The sequence below is a fragment of the Pagrus pagrus genome (genome assembly GCF_965226575.1).
Source record: "Pagrus pagrus genome assembly, chromosome: 24".
In the NCBI taxonomy this organism is placed as follows: domain Eukaryota; kingdom Metazoa; phylum Chordata; class Actinopteri; order Spariformes; family Sparidae; genus Pagrus; species Pagrus pagrus.
Window position 1 is genome coordinate 16,188,687 of NC_140206.1, and position 23,644 is coordinate 16,212,330.

The 23,644-nt window shown below is 41.1% G+C and overlaps 2 protein-coding genes across 4 annotated transcripts in view; one reads left to right on the forward strand and one right to left on the reverse strand.

The window, feature by feature from the left end:
• The first annotated feature begins 2,440 nt into the window (after positions 1-2,440).
• Positions 2,441-12,162, forward strand: LOC311253104 (uncharacterized protein). Of its 3 annotated transcripts, XM_084346839.1 has the most exons (11): positions 2,441-2,642; positions 5,393-5,726; positions 6,073-6,227; positions 6,761-6,910; positions 7,755-7,778; positions 9,685-9,723; positions 10,025-10,051; positions 10,402-10,440; positions 11,507-11,533; positions 11,693-11,836; positions 11,956-12,162. In XM_084346839.1, exons 3-10 carry the CDS (start codon positions 6,170-6,172, stop codon positions 11,812-11,814), a joined length of 486 nt encoding a protein of 161 aa, XP_084202965.1. In that variant the 5' UTR covers positions 2,441-2,642; positions 5,393-5,726; positions 6,073-6,169; the 3' UTR covers positions 11,815-11,836; positions 11,956-12,162. The 3 variants fall into 3 exon arrangements, with proteins under 3 accessions (XP_084202965.1, XP_084202966.1, XP_084202964.1); XM_084346840.1 differs by having other exon boundaries at positions 6,732-6,910; positions 11,693-12,162; XM_084346838.1 differs by having other exon boundaries at positions 11,693-12,162.
• Positions 12,163-15,813: 3,651 nt separating this feature from the next.
• LOC311252974 (uncharacterized protein) overlaps positions 15,814-23,644 on the reverse strand; it is a gene marked incomplete at its 5' end in the record, with an annotated part of 50,491 nt that continues 42,660 nt past the window's right edge. Inside the window, 3 exons of the mRNA XM_084346637.1 lie at positions 15,814-16,380; positions 16,507-16,553; positions 22,479-22,645. Of these exons, the coding sequence (XP_084202763.1) occupies positions 15,836-16,380; positions 16,507-16,553; positions 22,479-22,645 (759 nt within the window). The 3' untranslated portion in view covers positions 15,814-15,835. The remainder of the gene's footprint in view (positions 16,381-16,506; positions 16,554-22,478; positions 22,646-23,644) is intronic.

Below are 23,644 nucleotides of genomic sequence, written 5' to 3' on the forward strand. Positions count from 1 at the left end.
GGACCTTGCGGCTCTGCAGATATGGAAAGTACAGAATGACGTCGTGAACATTTTTCCATTGAGATATAATAGGCTCCTGTTCTTTACCTGATTAATCAGCGTTAACTATTGATTGGTTACATGCTATAACACATGCACATTCATGCATGTGGGGATGTGGTACAGTTCTGCAACACATTGGTTCATTTTCTTCTTTCGGGGAATACTTTACATTTGGTACCATGTAAACCAATGATAGGCTTCAGGCCAGAAACTAATGACACTGATACTCACAGGGTTGTCTACAAGAGATTATGATGGCCCAGGGAAGACAAAATTTCCACTCATCAACATCAAACTCTATGGCTTCATTCAGAGAGAACCAGGTGTTGATGCAATTAGCCACAGGGGGTGTGCAGCATCAGTTATCGACCTTTATGTGTGAAGTTTAAATGTGAACTTGGCGGCAATGCAACTCAAATCAGTTTGCTAACCACCATTAGACAACAAAGAGGCAGCTATGTTGTATCTGCTGCTAGCGTTCCTGCCCTACAAGTGCTTGTGTGTCCACATTTAGCTGCAATAAATAAGCTAGAAACGTGGCATATCATGGCTGTGTGTTTTAAACTGCACAGGACCTAATGAGTGAATACAAGTGAACCATAATGTTATACAAAGAACTGTTTGTTGTGCACCCTCGTGTTTATTATTGTCTATTTAGCAACGCTAATGGCCAATGCCTCCAATCTGCAGGTCAGTCCTTCACCATAGGATTCCCTAATCAAGCATGCTGGACCTACAGTGATGTCCGCATCAAGAGATGAAAAACACATTCACTTCCATTAAATAATCAGCATGTGAGGCAGGGCCAAACTGAGTGACTACAAACAAAACATTACATTACAGCCCACTGCTAACATGGCTAGCAATGCTGCTGGCATCATACGTAGACACTCTTGTTGAGTTTGTGATGGCGAACACAATGTGACGTTGGGTTGTGTGTCTCTAAAATGGGCCTACCAAAGCAGCCCAAACACACTGCCATCGCTCAAATGGAAAAGAGGACCGTCGTTTTCGCCGCAACGCCTGATTCTGTCTGAATGAGGCCTACGGATCATGACAGACTGTCAGGAAATGTTCTTGCATATCTGCTCTCCAGAAGATGAACCATTACCATGCTGGACACTCCGTTAAAGGTCCTCGAAAACCAACCTTGGGACAATTTTGCTCACATGATATCCAACAGGCAGATTAGCATCAAATGTGCCGAGCCTGAGTCCCTGTCCACACATTAACTGGTATTTCTTAAAACAAACAGGACTTTAGGACAACTCATTCCAGGGTGAAGAGACTTTTGGAAACAATGATGCAGACACACACATTCATCAGTGGTTGAAGCATCATTGGCAAATGTGATATTGGAGTATTTCAGTTTGGATGTTAAATGAATGGATGTTATATTGTTCACATACAGAAAGACAAACAGACTTTGATAATACAAGGGTGGAAAAGAGAGACAAAAGCGGCTGCTGACAGAGTATTATCAGAAAAGATTCTGTCAAAAGTATATATTTTTTACCAGTGCTATTACTACTATCATTTCAAAATATCATATAAGCCCACAGCAACATAACTTCATAGCAAAGCGTGTTAAACACTGGAGAGGCCTTTTTTCTGGGTTCCTGGCTGGCTCATTGCACTGTACCAGGTATATATATATATATATATATATATATATATATATATAAATTTCACTGCACTTTACTGCTTTTTGCACTCTGGTTAGACTGAACTGCATTGCAATGTAACATCCAGTGGTCACACATACTTCTCTTCTCTCTTCAGATGCACTTTTAAAATATTTCACCACCAGCCCCAGTGACACAGCATCAGGCAGCTAAAATCTTGCCTAGGGCACCAAATTGGTCAGGGCCGGCACTGGCTCAGTGTACAGTACATGGTTTGACAGAGGAGGGACACACTCCTAAAAACATGTGAAAACTCCACATGACTGCATGACTAAATTGATATAATTTGCCTGTCAAAGAAGTTTTTGAGATCTCAGATAAATAGCCTCCAGTCAACTGAGTCGAGGAGAATGACACAATAGCCTCTCTGTTGCTGGCTATATACGATAGGTGTACAAGGTACAAGGGGCAGGTGTCTGCCAGGCTGAAGATGGGGAACCAGAGGCTGGAGAGGCATTGACAGACCCAGGAGCAGACGAGACGTCAGCCGACTTAGGAGCAGGAGGTGCGTGGGTTGACTCAGGAAGAGGCTCTGGACCAAGAGGGTGTCGGCCAACCCAGGACCAGGAGGGGCTTCAGGTGACTTAGGAGCTGCAGAGGTGTCAATCAGAACCCCTGACGCCGGAACTGGAGTGGCGTCAGCAGGGGCACTGGGCAGCAAAGACTCTGGGGTGCTGGGCAGTTGAGGCCCGGGTGTGCTGGGCAGCAGGATCTCCAAGGCGTTGGGCGGTGGGGCTGAGTAGCTGGACATGAGGCTTGAAGGAACCTGAATTTGAGGCCTGAACTGAGGGCTGGGAACCTCAGGCTGTAACATGGGCTGATAGTTAGCATGCTGTGTGAAGCAGAGATGTCTATAAAGTCTGTAACCAACCTAGGAATGGAGCTCAGCAAGGAAACAGAATCCTACGAACACAGGTAAGCAGGAAGTAGAAAGTGACAACAGGACACAGGAGGACATAACTACAAAATAATTTAAAAAATAACCTACCAAAAACCAAAACCATGACAGGCAGGGCAAATGATAAAGACATTCTGCATGCCATCTATGACAATGCGTCTGTGAAAAATACACAGCTTTATATAGTTAGAAAAAAGTGTGAGAATCATTCACACAGACCGCAGAGAGCTGAGACATTTAACAATCAGCAGACAGCAGACATGGCCAGGTGAGCTCTCTCCTAACTTGCCGCTGGCATCCACACAGCAGATGGTGAGCGGTGAATGAGCTGTGAGACATTTTCTGAAAGTAACAGATGATGTCAACATGGATGGCTGCAAGTGTTTGTTCAAACAGTGAGACAGCTCCTGGCTAACATCAAGAAGCGTGAACTAATAAGTCACCCTAAAGAACACCTTACTGACAAAGTATTAGAGACTAATCCTAATTTCGTAAGGTTCAGTGATGAGGTGAAGCATGTATTGACAAATATTGAAAAATATAGTGTAATAATGTAGCAGTCCCATTGTTTAAGACTTGCTATCTTACTTTGTTTTGGGCTGATTTTTAAAATCCCTCTGGACTAATTGCCGGGGATTCAGATCACCTGTGTGCAGGGTGGAGACTGACTCCTGACTGAGGAGTGGAAGCAGCTTGGGGCGTTCCCCTCCCAGCCAATCAGGGTGTGACAACGCCCCTTTTGTGAAGGCTTTAAAGAGGTAGGGAATGGCACCCAGGTGACTCATACTCTCATTCTGAATCTGTTTCTGCCTCACTCAGAGCTTCATCCACTTAGATTGCAGCCAGAAACTCTGCTCTATTCAGGCCCTATCATGTTTTCTTGGCTGCTCCACGTCATTCTAGTGAGGAAACTGTGTTCATTCTTGAACCCCTTGAAACCCAACCCCCCCTAAACACCTTCAGTTTTGCCAATTTATTTCACTGGGGCTTGTAGGAGCACATTTCAGTTTCATTATCCCCCAGGCATTTGTATTGGTTTATTGTCCAAGTAGTGGACACTGGGCATTCCCTCTAGATTTACATGTTTTTTGTTTATATTTTTATGTAGGTTGGGCTGGCCTGTACACATTTTACTGCCAGTACCACCACAATATATAAAAAAGACACTTGAATAAATAATTCTTGAAATAAAAATAAATATGGGTATTATAAATTGATAAAATGTCACAATTAATTTACACAATTATTTACATATTTATGTATTATCGTGCAAAATAGAAAGGGAAAAGAAATTAAGAAATAAATTCATAAATAAATAAACTTAAGAATGGATGAATTAATACATTAAATGGAAAATTGAATGTTATAGTAAATAAATACGGAAGCAATTCAAAATTAAAATATCAATTTATGTTACATTTTTAAAAATGAATGCCTACATGTCTAATTATATTTTTGGTGCAGTTAACCGCATAAGAAATTATTCATTGAGTCATTTATGTATTTATTCATCTTTATTTATTTTTTTATTTTTTTTAATAGTCTACAAATAAGTAGGCCTACATTATTAAACATGCTTTTGTGTGACTGAAATAGTGTGGTGTTGGTGTGTGTCTGCCATGCAGAGCTACATAAGCCAACACAGTGCTGTCACTACCTGGTGTCCTTCAGCACTTTGTGTCCTGCTGCACATGCTCATTATTATTTCTCCCGCTGGGCATCAGGTTAACTCCTCCAGAGACTGCTCCTGCAGCTTCAGTGTTGATTAAAAAGTGGTGACAGTGGTGAAACAAGTCACTTGCTTATGATCGGTTAGGTCGAAACAAAACAAAATACATTTGCTGATCTGAACCCGATACCAGGTTGAGTGAATAAAGGGAAACATGAAGTGAGTCTGATCATCGGGTGAAGAATCTGTAGGACCCAGCAGAAATGTCTTCATGCTGTTTCTGCTTGATTTCACATGCCCCTAAACTGCTGTGTGTCCACCAGGGTGCCACTGAATTTGACTACAAGGTATTGTGTCACAGGTTGAGAATTAATTTGCACATGTTTCAGACTTTTTAAGGGGACCTTGCTGTATAAATTAGCATATTAACAAAAACACATCTCCACACCACCTGAGCCCTAAAATCAGACCTATCACCCAGAAACTGTGTTCCATTCAGGAGGAAAAATGCCAAAAGCAAGAGCAGTGGATAAAGCTCCTGCTTTTAGACGAGGAACTACTGAAGCCTTTAACAGACTGCCAAAAAAATCAGAATCAGGCCATATTTGGAAGTTAATTTGGATGCTGATGTATTTTATGTTCAACATTTTTTAATTAATGAATCAGTATTTTTTTGTTCCACAAGCATTAAAATAGATGCTCTGTAGTGCTCTACACACTATACGATCTGAAAAGTAACCAGTAACTAAACATCACAGATAAATATAGTACAGTAAAATTTATGAGTACAATATTGGCCTCAGAAAAATAATGGAGCTGAAGTATAAAGTACCAAATAATAGAAATTACACCATGTATGGAGGACTAAAAAAACCAAAATCAAAAACATTTATCATTCATATATCCATTCGTAAGTTTATTTATTTATGTATTTATTTGTTACATATGTTAAATATTTCATTTATTTAAATTTGACACTAATTAAATGACATCTGGCTTGCGCTGAATATCCATATGATCCATACATCATGTTGAATGAATCCAGCTGAAGCAGAGCACACACAGCTGTAAGCACCTGACTGCACTTCAATAACACAGAGAGGGTCACCTGAAGGTGGGCGCTGATCAGGGGTCACCCTGCCGTCTCTGGGCTCTCCTGGTCCTCCGTCACTGGGTCCATGTCCATCAGATGCTGTGGTCACAGTCCACGTCCCGGCAGATGTACCACAGGATCACGTAGAGGATGAGCAGGATGGCGAAGATGAAGAGAGCCACCAGGATCACCTTGGACACAGGAGAGATGAAGGACTGCATCTCAGCTGGAGTGGTCCTCCGCCCGTCCGTGTGTCGGTGAGGCTGCTGATACAGCGGGAGAGTCCTGCTGATGAGCTGGAGAGGCTGTCAGTGCAGAGAGACACTGTGTGCACCACAGGTGTGTTCTACATGCCCAACACTCACTGCACTCTGTCTTTCTTTCTTTCTTTCTTTCTTTCTTTCTTTCTTTCTTTCTTTCTAAACCCAGAACAGGTCATTAATTCAATTTGGTAATTGTTTAAATATAATTTTTCCTGTTGAATGAAATGAATCATTTGTGTTCAGTCTACATTTCAAAAGCAAATCATGACAAGCAGAGCATATGTATATCATTTTAATATTTTAATATATGTGGTTTTGTTGTACGAATTGAATCTTTCCCATTCCTGGCACTAAAGGTCAGAGTCATAGGCAGATCCTGGGGCAGCACTGGCAGACTATCAGCCATTCTTTACAATCTACAGGTTGTCATCTACCATACATAAAGGCAAAGACAGCCTCCAGAGTTGGGCCAATATAATAAGGCTGTTCTGTCAGCTTTGTTGGGGTGTTTGCAGCCCGATGCAGCCACATCTGGACCAGTGTACCTGGGCTGATCCTGGGGCATCATTCAAACCAGGTTTGGCAAGAGTCTGGTTACTGTATCTTTCATTTATGCTGTGTGCCAACTTAATTTACTCTGACCCAGTGACATATATACTTATACTTACACATCTGAACAAATATTTCAAGTGTTCCATTTGTTATGATACCTTGATTATTCAAATAGACCTTGTAGTTGCAGAGATACACTCTGTTAATTATTGAGCAGAGACACAAAGTAGAGGCTGGTTCTTAACAGGTTAAATAAATAAATATGAATGTAAAAATAAAGCAGTGGAGGGATCAGTACTTAACAATAGATGATAATGAATGCAAACAAAGTAATTGCACAGTTGTTGAGTGTTGTGTAACACAGACAGGTGGTACACAACAAGTGATCACAGACTGATACCAGTCAGTCACGCCACTAATCGTCCTGTGGTCTTCTCTGTGTTTTCTGTTTGTTCTTCACTAATCTGTTCTTGTCAGGTTCCTTAATAACATTTTTCGCAATACACCTTTTGTAATGTGGCTCTCTCAGACTGCCACACCCGGTCTGGTCTTTAAAAGGTAGGAGTCAGGACTGCAGATTCACGGGACAGCTGCTTCTTAAGTTCTGCAACACAGCACAAGCTGGTCTCACTGTGAGGAGAGTCAACATGAAGCTTGGTTTGACCGTCGCGTTCCTTCTTCTGGTCACTGGAACAGTGACAGTGAAAGGTAAGAATGCTGGTGGACAACAGACTTTATCATCGAAAGCTAACTGTTATGATCATTGCATGGTTATTGTAGCAATGTACCTTTTTTAAGGTGATGCCTGGCAGACTTAGAGGCTTTATATGACTTCTTGTTAGTTAACATAGAAAACGTGTTGCCCTGACATGGGGATCCATTTCTCACATCAGAACAGGTGGAAGGGACTTGACACATGGGGTTCAAGTTTTAAGTTTTAAAGTAATTTTTGACCTTTGGCAAAAAATCTTCCCTTTAAAGTCTGTTTAGTAGCAGTTCTGAGCTTTCAGGTGTATCTCAGGTCCTCCTCACAGCAGACAGGTTGTCTACGGGATGAGCTGCCCAGCTGTCAGTGAATCGTAGGCGTATAAATGTCCAGCACTCTCAGAGCTCCTTGCGCTTATTGGTGTAAAAGTTCAGTCTCAAGGTGATCTGTTCGGTGTTGTTGAGGAGCTTTTAATCATTCCACATGAGAAGAAGATTAGATAGGAACAAGAGGAGATGAGATCCAATCAGATTGGAATGATTGGAGCAGAGACATTGGAAATTGGAATTCCAATTTTAAAGTATAATGCTGGAGGTTTTTATAATTGTGTATTTCTTTATTGTCAACAACTCCATGAAAAGACCAAAACCAACAATATGTCAGACCATCTATCAACAATTTTTATCTCTGGCTCTCAGCTACGAGCCCACTGGTTCCTTCCTAATATGTTAACCTTTAAAAACAGCTCACACAGCACAGAACACAGTTTATATCGTTCATGACGTTCAGCTGTTGCAGCTAACGACGACCTGATGTTTAATGGTGTTCCTTGTCTTCCTCTTGCAGGATCTGATGCAGCAGATGACCATGGTGAGTGACACTGATATTGCTGTCTAAAGACTTAGATAGAAGTCAGTTGTAATGAAAGTGAAATATTATTTGGGTGTTGATATGGAAACCCCTCAGTCCTCTCAGGCCTCAGTCAACCTGACACTAAGCCTGTCATGTGAACCAGCACTTATAAGAAAACAGGACGATAGTTGTAGGTTATGTGCAGAGAGTCATTTTATACATTTAAATATCTTGAACGTCAGTACTGTTGACTGTCTGAGCAGCAGCTTTGGTGTAAAGTGAAGGGAGGGACTATATTTTCAGCTTGAGAGTAACTTGAGAATCTATCTAACCGGTGTCCTGATGAGGCTGGTGTCTGCCGGAGCCGACCGAAGATACGCAAGTCCTAACAACACCAACATGTCCCGCTTGAGAAACGGGCACTGTTGTGAAACTGACAGCTGACCACATCAGGCGTCTGCGTTAACGCCTCAGCATTGCACCATTCCTGCTGCCGCCCAACATTTAAACCTGTGATGTGACTCATCACAACAGCTTCTTTCAACAGTGCCAACACACCCAACAATCGATTTGTAGATACCAGTAATGTCTGGCTTCATGTTCACAGAGAGACACAGTTTGAGATGGGGACACCAAAATACACTAAACATGGGCTTTATAGACCATTGGTTGAGGCTGTGAATACTTGTGTCGTTCTTTAAGGCAGAGGTGTTTTATTTTTATTACTTCATTAAATGTTGAGACATCAGTGGCCAATTACACTTTACAGATTACAACCAGAGTCTGAACTGGCTCTAGTACCACACTGGATCCAGCCCCAGCTTCTTTGTATGTCAGTCAGTTTGTGATTATATGATAAAGCATACGTTCATTAAAGGTTTCTTAGTTTGGAGGACTGAAACTGCCACAATCAAAGATAAATAAATAAAGAAATGACTCAATAAATACACTTAAATGCTATGAAATGCGCCAATGATTAAGTCAATAAGTAAATGTAGGCATGAATTGATTTATGATTTCGAAGATGTGACATAAATTGATATTTTAGTTGTAATGAAATGTTTTTATTTTATTTTTTTCTTTCCTCCATTTTTAAGTTTATTATTTATGTGTTTATTCCTGTATTCTTTTCCTTTTGCAAAGAAATGCTTAAATAAATACACAAATGCATACGTAAATAAATTAATTAATTTGAAAATGAATACGTTAACAAATAAAATGGTAAAAAAATGAAATAAATAGAGGAATCAATAAAGAGGTAAAAACATACAAAAACAAATTAAAACAGAAACTTTAATTTATTTTGAAATGTACTTATGCCTATATATTTTTTTATTATTTTTTTAAGTGTATTTAATGGCATAATAACCATTTATTGAGCCTTTTTTTTTTTTTTCAAAAGCCTTTCAGTCCTTCATACCTTAGCATACTAGCCTTTTAATTTTTCCTTCTTGTATTATGTATATACCTATACTGCCACACGTTTAGGTCTCCTCTGGCTCTGGAGCCTGGATCGTAGCTTCATGGTAAACTTTACGACAGATGCAGGTGTTAAGTGACCAGAGCCTTTTATAACTTTCTCTCAGCTAATGACACATCAGTAATAATGCGTTCATAAAACCAGCTTTTGCAAATTTGTGGAAAATCCATCTGGCTGTTTTATATGTTCGTCCAGTGTAACAGTTATGTCTGATCTGTTATATATGCTGCTCAGTGGATGAGAATGTTGTGGAAGGTACAAGTTATTAAAGATAAGTATACAATACTGAACATCCAGGCAGTGTTACACAGTACTGTAATACCAACCCTACAATAGTCCACCACCACCACCACCACTGTCAGGAAGCTGAAGTGGTTTCAGGCTCTTTTCTCTCTGTCTTTCCGCCCGTTGATGTGCCTGTTGATGATGTTTCTGTACTCACAGATCCCATTCATGAAGAAGCTGTTGATCGACTTAAGCGTGGTGAGTGTGAAGGGTTGTTGGATGCATCTTTACATCGAATCGTTACGAATCAGCTGTATGTTAAAAGGGTTTCACAGCTAATATTGAGGCAATTTGACTATCGGCTGGACAACATTTTATGGCTGTTTGTGATTTCCCATAAGCAGCCACAGATCCCTGTTTCCTCCAGCTTAGAGGTGAAAACTCAACTCTTGAGTTTCACAACATCATGGGATGCATTGTGTGTTGTAACTGGGAGAGGGAGTGGATCTTAAGCTGGGTGTTGACATTGTTTTGAAATATTTTTCTATTTCTCAAACAGGCTTTTTGGATAATTTTCGCGGCAAAGGTAAGTAGCTTCAGGAGACATTGACATTTGGAAGAATTTTCATGAACGTTCATCCTGGATAGCTTTAAGATTGGGTCAGGGCTCACTGTGTGATACCAGTTAGACTAAGATGAGTTAAAATCACTATTGTTCTCACTGTTACAAAGTTCAGTTTAAGTTAATATAAAACCTCAGCTAGGTGAATTACAATACATGTACTGTACGTAGCAAAGCAAGGTCCCCCCATTTGATTACCCTTCATTCAAGGCTCATTTTTAACACACACACACACACACACACACACACACACACACACACACACACACACACCTCTACTTTTTTCATTTTTCTTTCATATTCTGTGTTTTCAGATGCCTCTAAGGGGTTCAATCTGGAAGATGCTATTGCAGGTAAACCTCATTCATTGATGCTGTTTGGAATGACTCTGATAGTAAAGGCTCGACTGATCTGGACTTTATACAGCTCAGCATAATAATCCATGCCAGTGTTGATTAATATTAAAGCTATGTTAACATAGATTGATATCTTGCCCCTCGTGTGCAGCAGAAGAAACTGTAAACATAACAATGACATATATATCACCGGATCAGTTTTTGTTCATCTTTGATTTGAATCTGAATAATCCAGATGTTTTTAGTCACATTTTATTGTACATAAAGTTTTACTCAATTCATTTTAGGTGAAATATGCAACTGTAACTGCAATCAAGTACACTATAATGTTTAAGAGGTGCACAATATGTGTTTCTCCCCTTTCTCCCCTGAAGATATAATATGGAACATTTCTCAAAATGTCTCATAACGGCCAGACCCCTGTTATATATTTTGTTTAGTTGTGCACTTACATTATCCCGAATGTTTCCAGCAATGTTCAAACAAGAGAAATCCACAAATTGAATTCAAGGTAACGGTGTGCTTAGCTCTGACAGTGCTGTGGAGATAGGTCTGGTTATACGAGACTACTGTGCTATAACTACTGAGTGAGAGTCAAAGAGTGAGGAAGGATTTCGACCAATGAGACTAAACGCAACATGAATGAAATGTAAACATTACTTTGTGCCCGAGTCCCATCAGACAGATTTTCATCAGCAATGGTGGTCGTTTAATGGTGTGTTGACCGCCAGCTGCCCTTCTGCGTTGAAGTGTCACAAACAGCCAAATGACTTAACTGTACATTAGCTGAGAGCTAGCAAGCAGCAGCACACACCGAGGGTGTGTGTGTGTGTGTGTGTTTGAATCCAGATCAAACACTCACGTAACTTGTTTTTTCAATCCTAAAAGTCTGATGTGACTCTGGGTGTTTATTCCTCCAGAGGATCTGGCTCTGCACCCGGCCCTCTCCTCCAGACCTGGCTGGCTCTGACTCATTCAGTCTGGCATATTTTTATGATTCAATCTTATTCACATACAAGAACCCCTGACATATGACACGTTGTGTTCAATATTGTTCCAACAGAACCCACTGATTGCCCCCCTGGAGGAGGTGAGTCCACACACCTCACCTCTGCTGGTCGTTCATTTACATTACAAAGTTTCAAACATGTTTTCTGATCTGAAACGACGCTACTTCAGTTTTACTTTGACAGTATTGTCATCTCTTCCTATGTCTAAATGAATGCCATTTTCTTTTACTCTACCTCAGTTATCTCGAAAGATTTGGAAGAAAAACTGAACAGAATCATGGAGAGTCAAGATAAGCTGCTGAAGGCGCTGGAGCAGCAGCAGCGGCCTCGCACCTCATCTCGCTTTTGGCCAACACGCTGAGTGTGGAGATACAGGAGGATCTGTGAGTAGAAAATAATAATAATTTTCTGATTATAGCGAATCACTCCTTCATAGAAGCAGATTTCCTTTCATCCGTACTCTCTGCTCACTTTTACTGTCTGAACCTTGCTTTTGTTTTAGACCTGCAGAGGACGAGTCAGATGATGACGCATTCCTGAATACGCCTGGACATCTTATTCCTTTTTTCCTGTTCAATAAACATTTATAAAACTTCAATTTATATACTCATCATGAATTCATTATTTCTGTATGCTAATGTACTGTAATTTAGATGCAGGGATTGTGATACATAGGATGGCAGGGTGATGATGGCTGGTGGGGGATACTCTGTTTGAAGACACTTTATTACACTTCATAAATCAATAAAGATGATCACATACTGTAAACATTTGTGTATATTCATTTGCATTGAAATTAATAGTAAACCATATTATTTGGTTTAAAAAAGTGGTTCCAAACTGAGGGAATGGGTCCCCCTGGTGGGGTGCAGAGTGATTGCAGGAGGGGAGACGCTTGACCGAGACAACACGTGAACCTAAAGCTGAACAGAACATTTAACCTGACAAGCACAGCTAACATGATCAATGCACGGAATCACAGTTATAGCTGAGTGGAGCCATTGTTAATGCTGCTAGCTCCACTGGTGCTTTTCCTGCTATGACATCTATGACATCTGTGATATGTGTTTAAAATAAGAACAGCTGAGGACTGAGCTGTTGAGTGGTGTTGTGTTCCTGGTCGTCTGCTCTGGTTTACTTACAGGGTTCACAGTAGGTGTCATTTTCAGGCTCATAGGAAAAAACCTTAGTGCTCCATTTAGTTGAGTGTTGTATCCTCTCACATGCAGTTACAGTTGAATATCTTGAATTATACAGAGATCAGTTCAGTGTTTTCAGTTTAATAGTTCATGATGTGAATTAATATGTCATTAAATCATGTAATTTATACAGTAAATATAGCTCACACGTACATTGAGTTGACATGTGATACAGAACATGCCTTTAGTGGCACTGCAGCACTTCATGATTGTTTTTTCTTAAGGGGAGACACTACAGGTGAATACAGTCAAGAATTAAACTAGATATCACTATGAAACTTCCCCAGTTGATTATTTACACTAAGTCAATTGAGTTTTCTTAAATTGAATTTTAAATGTGCAAATGATGGATTATACAATGAAACGTGCACTTCTTTGCATACATTTTTGAAACAGAAATGTGAATATGGAAAGTGGAGATATCTGCCTCAGAGTCTGACAAAACTGCATTTAAAGATGTATTGTAAAATTTCATACATCTTTAGATAGAAGATAGGATGAAAATGAACTAATACATATCACCATGAAACTTATCCATTGATCACTTACATCAGGTCAACTTCTGTGAATGTCCTGAACAAAAATCTGAACTGAAACAATCATACATGTGTGTTTTGGACTGTCACTTCCCACTAGTCTGGAAGAAGACATGTGATGGAAACAAAATAGCTCCAAATCAGCTATGAAAACCATTGATATGAGCCCATACTGAAAGCAATAATACAGGATGAAAGTTTGACCCACGTACACTAGGTGGCACACAAGTGTCAGTAAAGTCTTGGCTCATGCTGCCACCATGTGTCACCTTTAAATCCAGCAGCTCCTCCTGTTGACTTTCACATGACAGTAGGTCCAGTCTGCAGGTTGAGGCTGTGGCTTTTTGTGTTATGGCCTACTATGTTGCTTAATGCATACAAGTGCTACTGGTGCTGTTACAGTTTTTTCCGATCGTGCAAACACTAAAATCAAGTGTTACAAAATTATCAAAACCTTAAACTCCAGAAGCAAAACATGGCCCAGATGTGCACCACTATAAGCACAATGTCAGCCTCACACTTTTTGCAAAACACTAAACACACTTGTATACATTAGACACAGAAGTATATCATGATGTCGCTTCCCTGCAATTCCAAAGCACTGACTGTCAAATTACAGCCATCAGGTGCGCAAACACATGATTACTTAATTGGAGACACACCAATCAGGTTCAAGCACTATAAAAATGCAGCAGGTAAGTTCACCTGCCTTTAACCAAAATGGAAGAAGAAGAAGAAGAAGAAGAAGAAGAAGAAAAAGAAAAAGAAGAAGAAGAAGAAGAAGAAGAAGAAGAAGAAAAGGGAGGCTGGACTAAGAGTTCAGCCAAATGTTAGGAGATATACAGTGGCATCTGTTATAAGGATGTTTCGACAAGGAAATAGGTTAAAAAAAAAATCTGTCTACAGTTACAGTAATCAGCTGCTTATTGTATGCACCATATCAGCACTTTGGATCCCCCTTCCTGTGACATTTTACAGTAGGTTACATGTGTTATTTTCTACATAGGATTGAGGCTGGAGAACGGCGAGGAGGAAGGGGGCAGATATTCACACAACAACAAGAGAGAGAAAATAAATATGGGTTTGGCCAATAATGCCACCAGGCTCAGAGAAATTCAAGCCAACATTATTGGTGACCATGCCATTTTCAATAATGTCCATCAGGTCTCTCTGTCAACACTGGCACGCATCCTGAAAAGAAATCAGGTCCAAATGAAACAACTGTATCCTTTTGAGCAGAATTCAGAGAGGGTATCTCCATAGAAGAGGCAGGGTTCAACCTCACCAAAGCAAGACGGAGAGGCAGAAACATCATTGGCCACAGGGCTATAATCAATGTCCCAGGGCAATGTGGGGGTAACATCACCCTTTACGCAGGATGGGGTCCTCCTACGTCATGCCAAAATTGGCCCTTACAACACACCTCACATACTCACATTTTTAGACCGATTGCATAACATAGTCACAGCAGGTAACCAAATGCACCAGCTAAATACATTGTCATCTGGGACAATGTGTCATTCCACCGTGCTGCTCTGGTCCAGAACTGGTTTCAACACAATCCACAGTTCACAGTCCTATACCTTCCACCATACTCTCCTTTTCTTAACCCAGTCGAAGAGTTTTTCTCTGCATGGCGGTGGAAGGTTTACGATCTCCGGGCCCAGGCTCAGGTACCCCTCATCAGGCCATGGATGACGCCTGTGACCAAGTCGACGCCGTAGCTGTGCAAGGGTGGATTAGACATTCAAGGGTGGTTCTTCCAACGTTGTCTTGCCAATGAGGATATCGCCTGTGATGTGGATGAAATTCTCTGGCTAGATCCAGCTAGGCGTAGAGATAATGTCTAGTATTTTCTGTACTGTATTTTCTGTTTTCTTTATCAGATTTTTTTATTTTGTTTATTATTTCTGTAATTTTTAACCTGTACTGGATCCAGTATTTTATGTTTATTGTTGTTTGCTGGGATAACAGTGTTATGCACACTACTGCAGACATGTTTTGTTGTGATTCTCCATGTTGACTGATTTGGTTGTATGGAGAGAAATAAATGATATTTTCCTCAGTCTGCAGCATTGGTCTAGTCAAGTGTTTGGTGAACTTATTGTATATTTGCACTCTCTCTGTGTACTTCATATACAGTACTCTAATCACTAAGAGGTAGAATTGCTAAAAGTGTTTAAGGTTAGCAACAGCAGTGTGTAACTGGTTCAGACAGAATTAAGTAATATGAAGCGTTTGTGTGTCATATGGTGACAAAATATGTTTTTTATAAATTAGTGTATAGTTTTGACAAGAGTGTTTCATTTTGCAAAGGGTCTGAGGTGTTCTGCTTCCTGTTTTCAAAATCGTGCTTACGCAATCGAAAAAACTGTAAAGTCCTTCTGTGAGTCACCAGCTTCATGCTGACGACTGTCAAATACAACAAGTGCAGAACAAAGTGAAGTGATGTCTCAGTTTTAATGTGCAGAACAGAATCATTGATGACGAGGAAACCATCAATCTTTACAATCAGTTTGAATCATTTTGTACAAAGTTCACTGATGAATTTATTACAAGAAGCTGAAAGATGATGTGACTGTGATCCTGTACAGACTCAACTGTTCAGCACTGACAATGTTTCTGTGACAGGAGGAGACTCTGCAGACTAAACACCACACAGACACACTGAGGAACCAGGACTGGAGTACCAGAGCCCAAATCCAGGATAAAGAGGTTCAGTGAATGTGGTGCTGAAGGTGTGGAGGTGGATCAGTGAGTCAGAGGAGACTATGTAGAAGGACAGAGTGCCAGCAGGACAGTCCACATACACTGCTACTCTACCAGAGGAGGAGGAGGAGGAGGAGGAGATGTCTGTTTCTCTGTTATTGTGTCTGACAGAGTAACGACCATCATCACACCTCAGTCTCCAGGACTGATCATTCAATCCAAACCAACAGTCTTTTCTGTCTCCTCTCCTTCTGATTCTTCTGTAACTCACTGATATAGAAACATCTCCTCTCCACTCGACCTCCCAGTAACAGCGACCAGTCAGGCCAGTTCTACACAGCAGCTGAGTCCACAAGGAGTCAAACCTCTCTGGATGATCAGGATATGACTGATCCTCTAACACAAATGTCATCTTCCTGTTGTTGTCAGACAGTTTGATCCTTTTGCTGACTGTGTTTGTGTCGACTGTGAGCTCACAGGAATCTGATGGAGAGAAAAAGACACAACACAGCTGCAGTTATTAATGTATCATCAGTGTGATGATGACATCACAGATGTGACTGAGTGATGTCACAGTGTGAAGCTGAATCAAAGTAAAAACACACTCACACTTCCTCAGACCTGGTGTCAACCATCGGACTCCAGCAGGCTCCACCCTGAAAGGAGGAGGGGGGTCAGAGCAGCACATCCTCTTTCAGCATGCAGACATGGACATGACATGACTCTCATACACAGAAACACAATATGTCCATCAGGCCTGCTTCTCCCTGTTCTCCTGAACCTCTTCACCTCTGCCACTCTCCTCACACACTGAGAGAGCCACAGGATGTTGGTGTGTGTGAAAGAGGACGACAACATGTGAGGACACACACAAACCTCTTTTTGGATTCATGACTTCATCTTTATTTTATTGGATGTTGGTGCTGTTTCCTGTGGGCTACCTTACGCTTGCAGTCTGATCCAATGTCAGCTTGTGCTCATGTTTGTATATTACAGGACTTTTGGATTTGGATGTCAGAACTTTTGAGGTCAGATTCCTGTTTGAAGCTTTCAGGGCTTTTCTGAATCTCACCTGCACAGTCTGCTTTTTGTTCTCGCTGTGTTTCTGCTGCTTTGTTTTACTGTGCAAATAAACAAATACAATTTATACGTAATAAATCATCAGAAAACGTTGGACGTTGGTTCCCGACCTCTGCCACAAAACCAAGTGACAGAGACTACCAGACTGTTTCCCTCCAGAAGCTCACAAGTGTCACTGAAGCGGTTTGTGGTAGAAACAGCATAATTTCATGTGCTGACATGTTCATGTTACTATAGTTTGGTGCTGGATTGATATCTGATGGATATTACAGCAGTAATAGTTACTGTGAGGAGAACTTCATGTCATGTTTGATGCCATTAAAAGCAGAACAAATGACAGAAAATGTCTCTTGTGCTACGTTCACACCGCAGTTACAAGTGACCTGAATCTGATTTTTTCGCTCATATGTGACCCATATCTGATTTGCTTTTGACAGTGTGAACAGCACAAGTCGCATTGAATCTGACATTTTCTAATCAGATTCAGGCCACATTTAAATGTGGTACTGAATCGGATACGTATCGGATTTTTTTGAATGCGACCGCAATCTGAACAGCCAGGTCGCATTTAATGCGACTTTGACGTCATTCTGACCCGCGCTGCACTGTTTTGTAAATGAATGACAAATAAAGTTGATTGAAAAGCGGGCGGGAGCCACGAACATAATCAAAACAAACATGGAGGACAGCAGTGAATGCTCCGTCTATGCTCTAGTCTATGCTCTGCATAGAGCCATCATTAAAATATGAATTTTCTTTCTCCTCTTCCTCCTTCGTGATATCACCCGCTCACAAATATGCCGACTGCCGCCACACTGTTTTTAGCATTAAGCCATACAGTCCCACGTTACCGGTTGCCGTTGCCATGTTCGCTTCCGTAAACACCGCTGTGGCGTGATGTCATCAATGATCAACTGCGCATGCGGGTCACTTCAGGAGCGTGAGCTGTTCACACAGCAATCCGTAGACAGGCCGCATTTAAAGAGGTAATGTGAACAGCCAAACAAAAAATCGGATTTGAGCCATAAATCGGAATTGTGCATTAAGACCTGCAGTGTGAACGTAGCTTTAGTTTGAAATCTGCTGTGGTAAACATGATGTGTCCAGATGTGACAGAGGAACATCTGACTATGAAGCCAGCAATCTGTCTGTCTGTCTGTCTGTCTGTGGTCCACATGTCTCCAGAACCGTTCATCCAGTCTACTTTATACTTGGCAGGTTTGTTGCTGAGGACTCACAGAAGTGCAGTGTTGACTTTGAATTCAATGTTAGAAGTTTTTAGGGCCACGACAACTAACCCATTAAATCCATTATAAAAACAGCTGCCGACCAGTTTCACGGTGGATTAGTTGGTTGACGTTACGATGCAGGCGCTGTGGCACGGAGCGAGCTGTTTCACTTCATAGTCAAAGACGGTAGAGCCGAAGATACGTCAGGAAAACACATTCAGTGCAGCAGTTCTGGTCTCCTACGGTGGGGAGCAGTAAGCCAGCCAATGGCGTGCCTGGCGTAGCTCAGGTGATGAAACAGGAAGCTACTCTGAGTCGCGCTGTCTCCTTTCTGAATGGGCTCCGTTAGCATTTGCAATACAGGAAAATACAGGAGGCCACGGAGGGAACGGGAACTACAAACGTTACAGAAGAGAAGAGAAGTGTACGAGCCAAGTCATCAAAAGTGTGGCAGCACTTTATATTAAAGTGTTCAAAGAAAACAGCTACAAGATGTGCAGAGCTGCTCTCACATGGCAGGTAGCACCACATCACTGAGCACCTAAAGAGAAAGCACGTCGGAGCCACTACAGGTGAAGGAGACTCAGCACGGTAACTTAGTAAACCTTTCAAACCCAGAACCGGTCTACACTGATCCGTAGTGTCTGTCCCTTTAGTCACTTATTGTTCAGTGTTTTAATGAGCAGCAGTGTTTGTTTGTTGGACAGCTGACTGACAAAAGTTTGGACAGGATGAACTTTTGGAGCTGATGAACTTCATCCATTAGTAAACCTGTTGTTCCCGCGAACACAAGATTAGGGCCCGGCTACATTACAGGTTTCAATTTAAAAAGCAGCGGTTAAGACACATACTGAAGTCAAGTCTTTATTTCTGCACAATAGAAACTTGAGCATATCTGTTCTGTTCAAATATATATTCAGGGTTCTTGCACCATTTTAAAAGTCAAATTAAATGCTTTTTAAGACCTTTTTAAGACCTCAACAAATATAATTTTAGACCCAAAAATGTCATAACAATTTCTTTGGTAGAAAATACTCAATTTATTTTATTGTAAACACAATCAAAGCTCACAGTTGGCATTTTCATTTTTTCCCCCGATTTTGTTCAAACTTAATTTTGATAATTGCAATTATTCTTTTGTTATTATTTGTTATTTTAATGATTCCTTGCTTATATATACATACATACATACATACATACAGATACAAAATCATTCTGTGTGTGTGTGTGTGTGTGTGTGGCCTATAAATTTAATCGTAAATTTTGCAAATTAGACTAATTATTTTCTATAGGTTTACTAACTGTCAAAATCATGTATTCTGTGCTAAAATACAACATATCTAATCTACAACATAGCTTGATTCTGCATCTCTATTTACAGCTCATTAGCCCTTACGTGAATGTTTACTGTTGCTATGGCAACAAGTGACAGCCGACGTTAACAGCTGTTAGCTAGATTTGCCCAACCGTCCGAACAACAGCAACCCATAAAATCATGAATCGGCATATTTAGACAAAATCAACTACAACTACCAACAGTTACACCCCCAAAACTCTGAGCTAATGTGTTGTTCCCTGATAGATTGTCTAAGTGAACATAGACTGTGACCTGAATAGAATAATAGTATGCGATTTCAAACGCAATCGTAACGTTACTTACACTGAAAGCCCCATGGTCCCTAATGAAAAAATCTTTTTGCAGAACTTGCACATTGCCTCATTGTTGTTTTCAGCCGGCGCCAACCACCTCCTAAATACATCCTCTTCCATCCATTTGTTGTTAAATTTGCACTTCCCCATCTTTGCATGTTAAACCGCTCACCTCGACAACCGCGTAATGGCGACACGCAGCCCGACGTCAGTGTCTGTCGCTGACGTACTGTAAAACAGCGGAGTTAATCGCGGAGTCTCATTTACTACATGGTCTTTGTACCAAGTTAATCAAACAAATACACACTATTAGATGTTTTACGGTGGGCCACTGTGCCTTCCTATCGGCATTAAACGCACCGTCTGGAAATTTAATACCTACAGCAAATTTACGGTAAATTTAAGACAATTTAAGACCTTAATTACCCAGATTTTAATTTAAGACATTTTAAGACTTTTTAAGGACCCGCGGGAACCCTGGTATTACATGTCCTTTTTTATTCTCAATGCATCGCTCAGGCTGCATTCACAATGTCCATTTATTGTTTAATTTCATTTTCTAAATTCAAAAATGTCTTTATTGGCACCATGTAACACAAACATGTGGCCAAAGCAAGCGCACAAACATTGAGAAGATAAAGGAGAGGAACATTCTGGTGTAAAGACGAGTACAGTAGATCAAAACACAACAGAGATAGAACTATAACCAAAGCTGACAATAACAGCACAACACTAAATAATAAGTGTCATCACATATAACATGAACAACTCTCAGCTGACTGTCACTCACTGTCCCTCAGTTTGTGGCAGCAGAACATAGACTGCTGCTGGATCACAGCTCTTTGGGTTCTCCCCTAGTAGGACTGTTCATGTTTCTTCATCTACTGGCTCAACAAACCCTTTGTAATCTATTACATGTTGAACATGTGTTGATACTTTGCACATGTTGTGAGGAAGTGCTGCTCTGTTGTTGTTGTGTTTTATTGTACAGGCCTGATCTGTATTTGCCCTTTACATCAGCACATATTACCTCAAACAACAAGGCATGTACTGAGTTCACTGAGCTTCATGTGAATTGTGATACTATGCATACTGATATTATATAATATTGTGTCTCTCACTTCACAAAGAAACAAGTCAACATGGGTGACTACGTTGTGAGGAAGGACGCCAACATGACACCACAGCCAGCAGCTGTTCTGACTGATGCTATCCTCAGTATGCTGCTAACACACGAGGCCACTATCAATGGTGGAGGATGAAGGAGTGCTATGTGCACTTTAGAAAACAAACTATATTTTACTTTTGCATTCTTAATGTAACAAACATTTTAGAGGTGTGAATCTTCACCGGCCTCACGATTCGATTACGATTCAGCTGTCGACGATTCTCGATGCATCTCAGTGTTCGTCATCCTCGATGATCTATATCACTGCACACGGCTACTTTTCATCATTTAAATTCCCCTTTTATTCTGAAAGTCCTTCCAATAATCAGACTACAGCAGGTTACAAAATAAAAGCTGCATCTTTTCAGTAATCAAACAAAACATGTCTCCATCCGCAGCGTCTTTCACGTGTGTCTACAATAATATAGTTTTCACATGGCGGCTTTAAGATGAAACATTTACTGACTCTGCTGCTCACACCTCTCTCAGCAGAGTTGACAGCACCTCCTTAGATCTCGGCTGATCAGCTGGGCTGCTGTAACAGTTATTATTTATGGCTGCAGACGTTAGCTTCAGGTGAAAATGGCCAACGTGATTAATGATTGCTGTGAGGAAGTCTCGTCCAGTTCCTGCTTCACAGCAAGTTCATAAAATCTGACATGTGTCCTGAGATGTCCGTTTAAAAAACACTCTTTTAATCCGTCTCAGATGATCTCTGCCTCCCTCCAACATCCCTCCTACATCAGTAACGTTAGTCAGTAGTCCTCCCACAGTTCAAAACATGGGAGCAACGTCACAACGTAACTTTATTGTCCAGCTGAGGCCCGAACAATCAACAATCAACATGAACTGCAGCCTCTGGATTCTGCTCTGTCTCTGCATCGTGATGCATCTTATAATGGAGACATTTCCACACCTCTAATACATTTATGTTGCTTTTACAGTCTGAAGTTGTTTGAAAGTGAACTGAACAAGACTAAAGAGGAAAATGTGACAGCAATGTTTTATTTTTTAATAAAATGCTGGAAATGTAAAATAAATCAGCTTTTGTCTTTTTATGTGATTAATGGGTTAGGAAAATAGTTGTTAGTTGCAGCCCTATAATTAGTGACAACAAACACTACTCTGTGTTGTGTTGGTAGGAGTGAGTCTGTCCGGTATGTGACAGAGCTACGAGCATGTTGCTGCAGTCACAGTAAAGTGCACGCTGTTATTACTGTAGTCGGCCATAAAGTGTGTGGATAGACTCAGTTAGTAACTGAAACCATGTGTGTTGTTTGCTGCCACACAAGAGAAATTAATATTTAATTCAAGCCATGCTGCCTTTTCTCCTGAACTGAACTGAACAACTGGAGGTGGAGTAAACGAAGCAGACCTCCCAACACTGAACCATCTACAGTCGAGATACAGAGTCTCACACTGACTGTCTGTGGCTGCAGCAGGACTCTTCATACCTGAGAGTGTCCAGTCTCCAGCCTGGATCCTCAAGTCGAGCAGACAGCAGCTTCACTCCTGAGTCTCCTGGATGATTGTAGCTCAGGTCCAGCTCTCTCAGATGGGAGGGGTTGGAGTCCAGAGCTGAGGCCAGAGAAGTACAGCCTTCATCTGTGATCAGACAGCCTGACAGCCTGCAGACACACAAAACAACACACATCACAGATCAGCTGAGGGTCCTGATGATTCAGTGCACATCTGTGTTTAAGGGTTTAACGTTTATTATATTCATCATCTTAGTTTCCACTAATTTACTAATCAGCACTGAGCACAGAGTATAACTGAAGATGATGGAAATGCCATTAGTTTTTCAAATACTTGGTCATGAACCAACATATTGTACAGATTAAAATGATGACCTGATGATGGAGGATCACCAAAATAATTACAGTTCATCCTGAGGGGAGCATGAATGTCAAAAACCTCATGGCAATCCATCCAATGGTTGTTGAAATTAGTAAATCGGGACTAAAGTGCAGAATAGACTGACAGACCCACAATATTAGTGGTGTCATTAGTTTTGTATCGTTATTTTGATGAGTGAAGGATCTGTTAAGTTGTCAGACTGTGAACACTATCAGAACATCACACTCCTGTCCACGCAGGTCGTCTCGCCTGTGTTTTGGCTGTGTTACTACCTCTGTTGGAGGATCAGAGGTAGAATGAAACTGTCCCCCCATTCCACCTTTGTAACTTTCACACCTACAGGAAGCTGAAGCACGCTCACCTCCCTCACCACCTGCAACTTCTATCGGTCAGCGATAGAAAGCATCCTGACCTACTGCTGCACAGTGTGGTTCTCCAGCTACACAACACAGGACAGGAAGGACCTGCAGCGGGTGGTGAGGACAGCGGAGCGTGTCATCAGGACGACACTACCCCCTCTCAGAGACATTTACACTGGCCGACTCCAAAAGAAGGCCAGCTGTATTGTTAAGGACCCCACTCACCCCGGACATTACCTGTTCTCCCCCCTCCCCTCTGGGAAGAGATATAGTTGGTCATGAACCAACATATTGTACAGATTAAAATGATGACCTGATGATGGAGGATCACCAAAGTAATTACAGTTCATCCTGAGGGGAGCATGAATGTCTGAACCAAACCTCATGACAATCCATCCAAT

What these genes read in the sequence shown, in the direction of transcription:
- LOC311253104 (XM_084346838.1), top strand. Translation starts at nt 6,170, where the DNA reads ATGCAGCCACATCTGGACCAGTGTACCTGGGCTGATCCTGGGGCATCA. An exon ending in TGATGCAGCAGATGACCATG is followed by an intron (nt 7,779 to 9,684) that starts GTGAGTGACACT and finishes CTGTACTCACAG; the next exon opens with ATCCCATTCATGAAGAAGCT. An exon ending in TGTTGATCGACTTAAGCGTG is followed by an intron (nt 9,724 to 10,024) that starts GTGAGTGTGAAG and finishes TTTCTCAAACAG; the next exon opens with GCTTTTTGGATAATTTTCGC.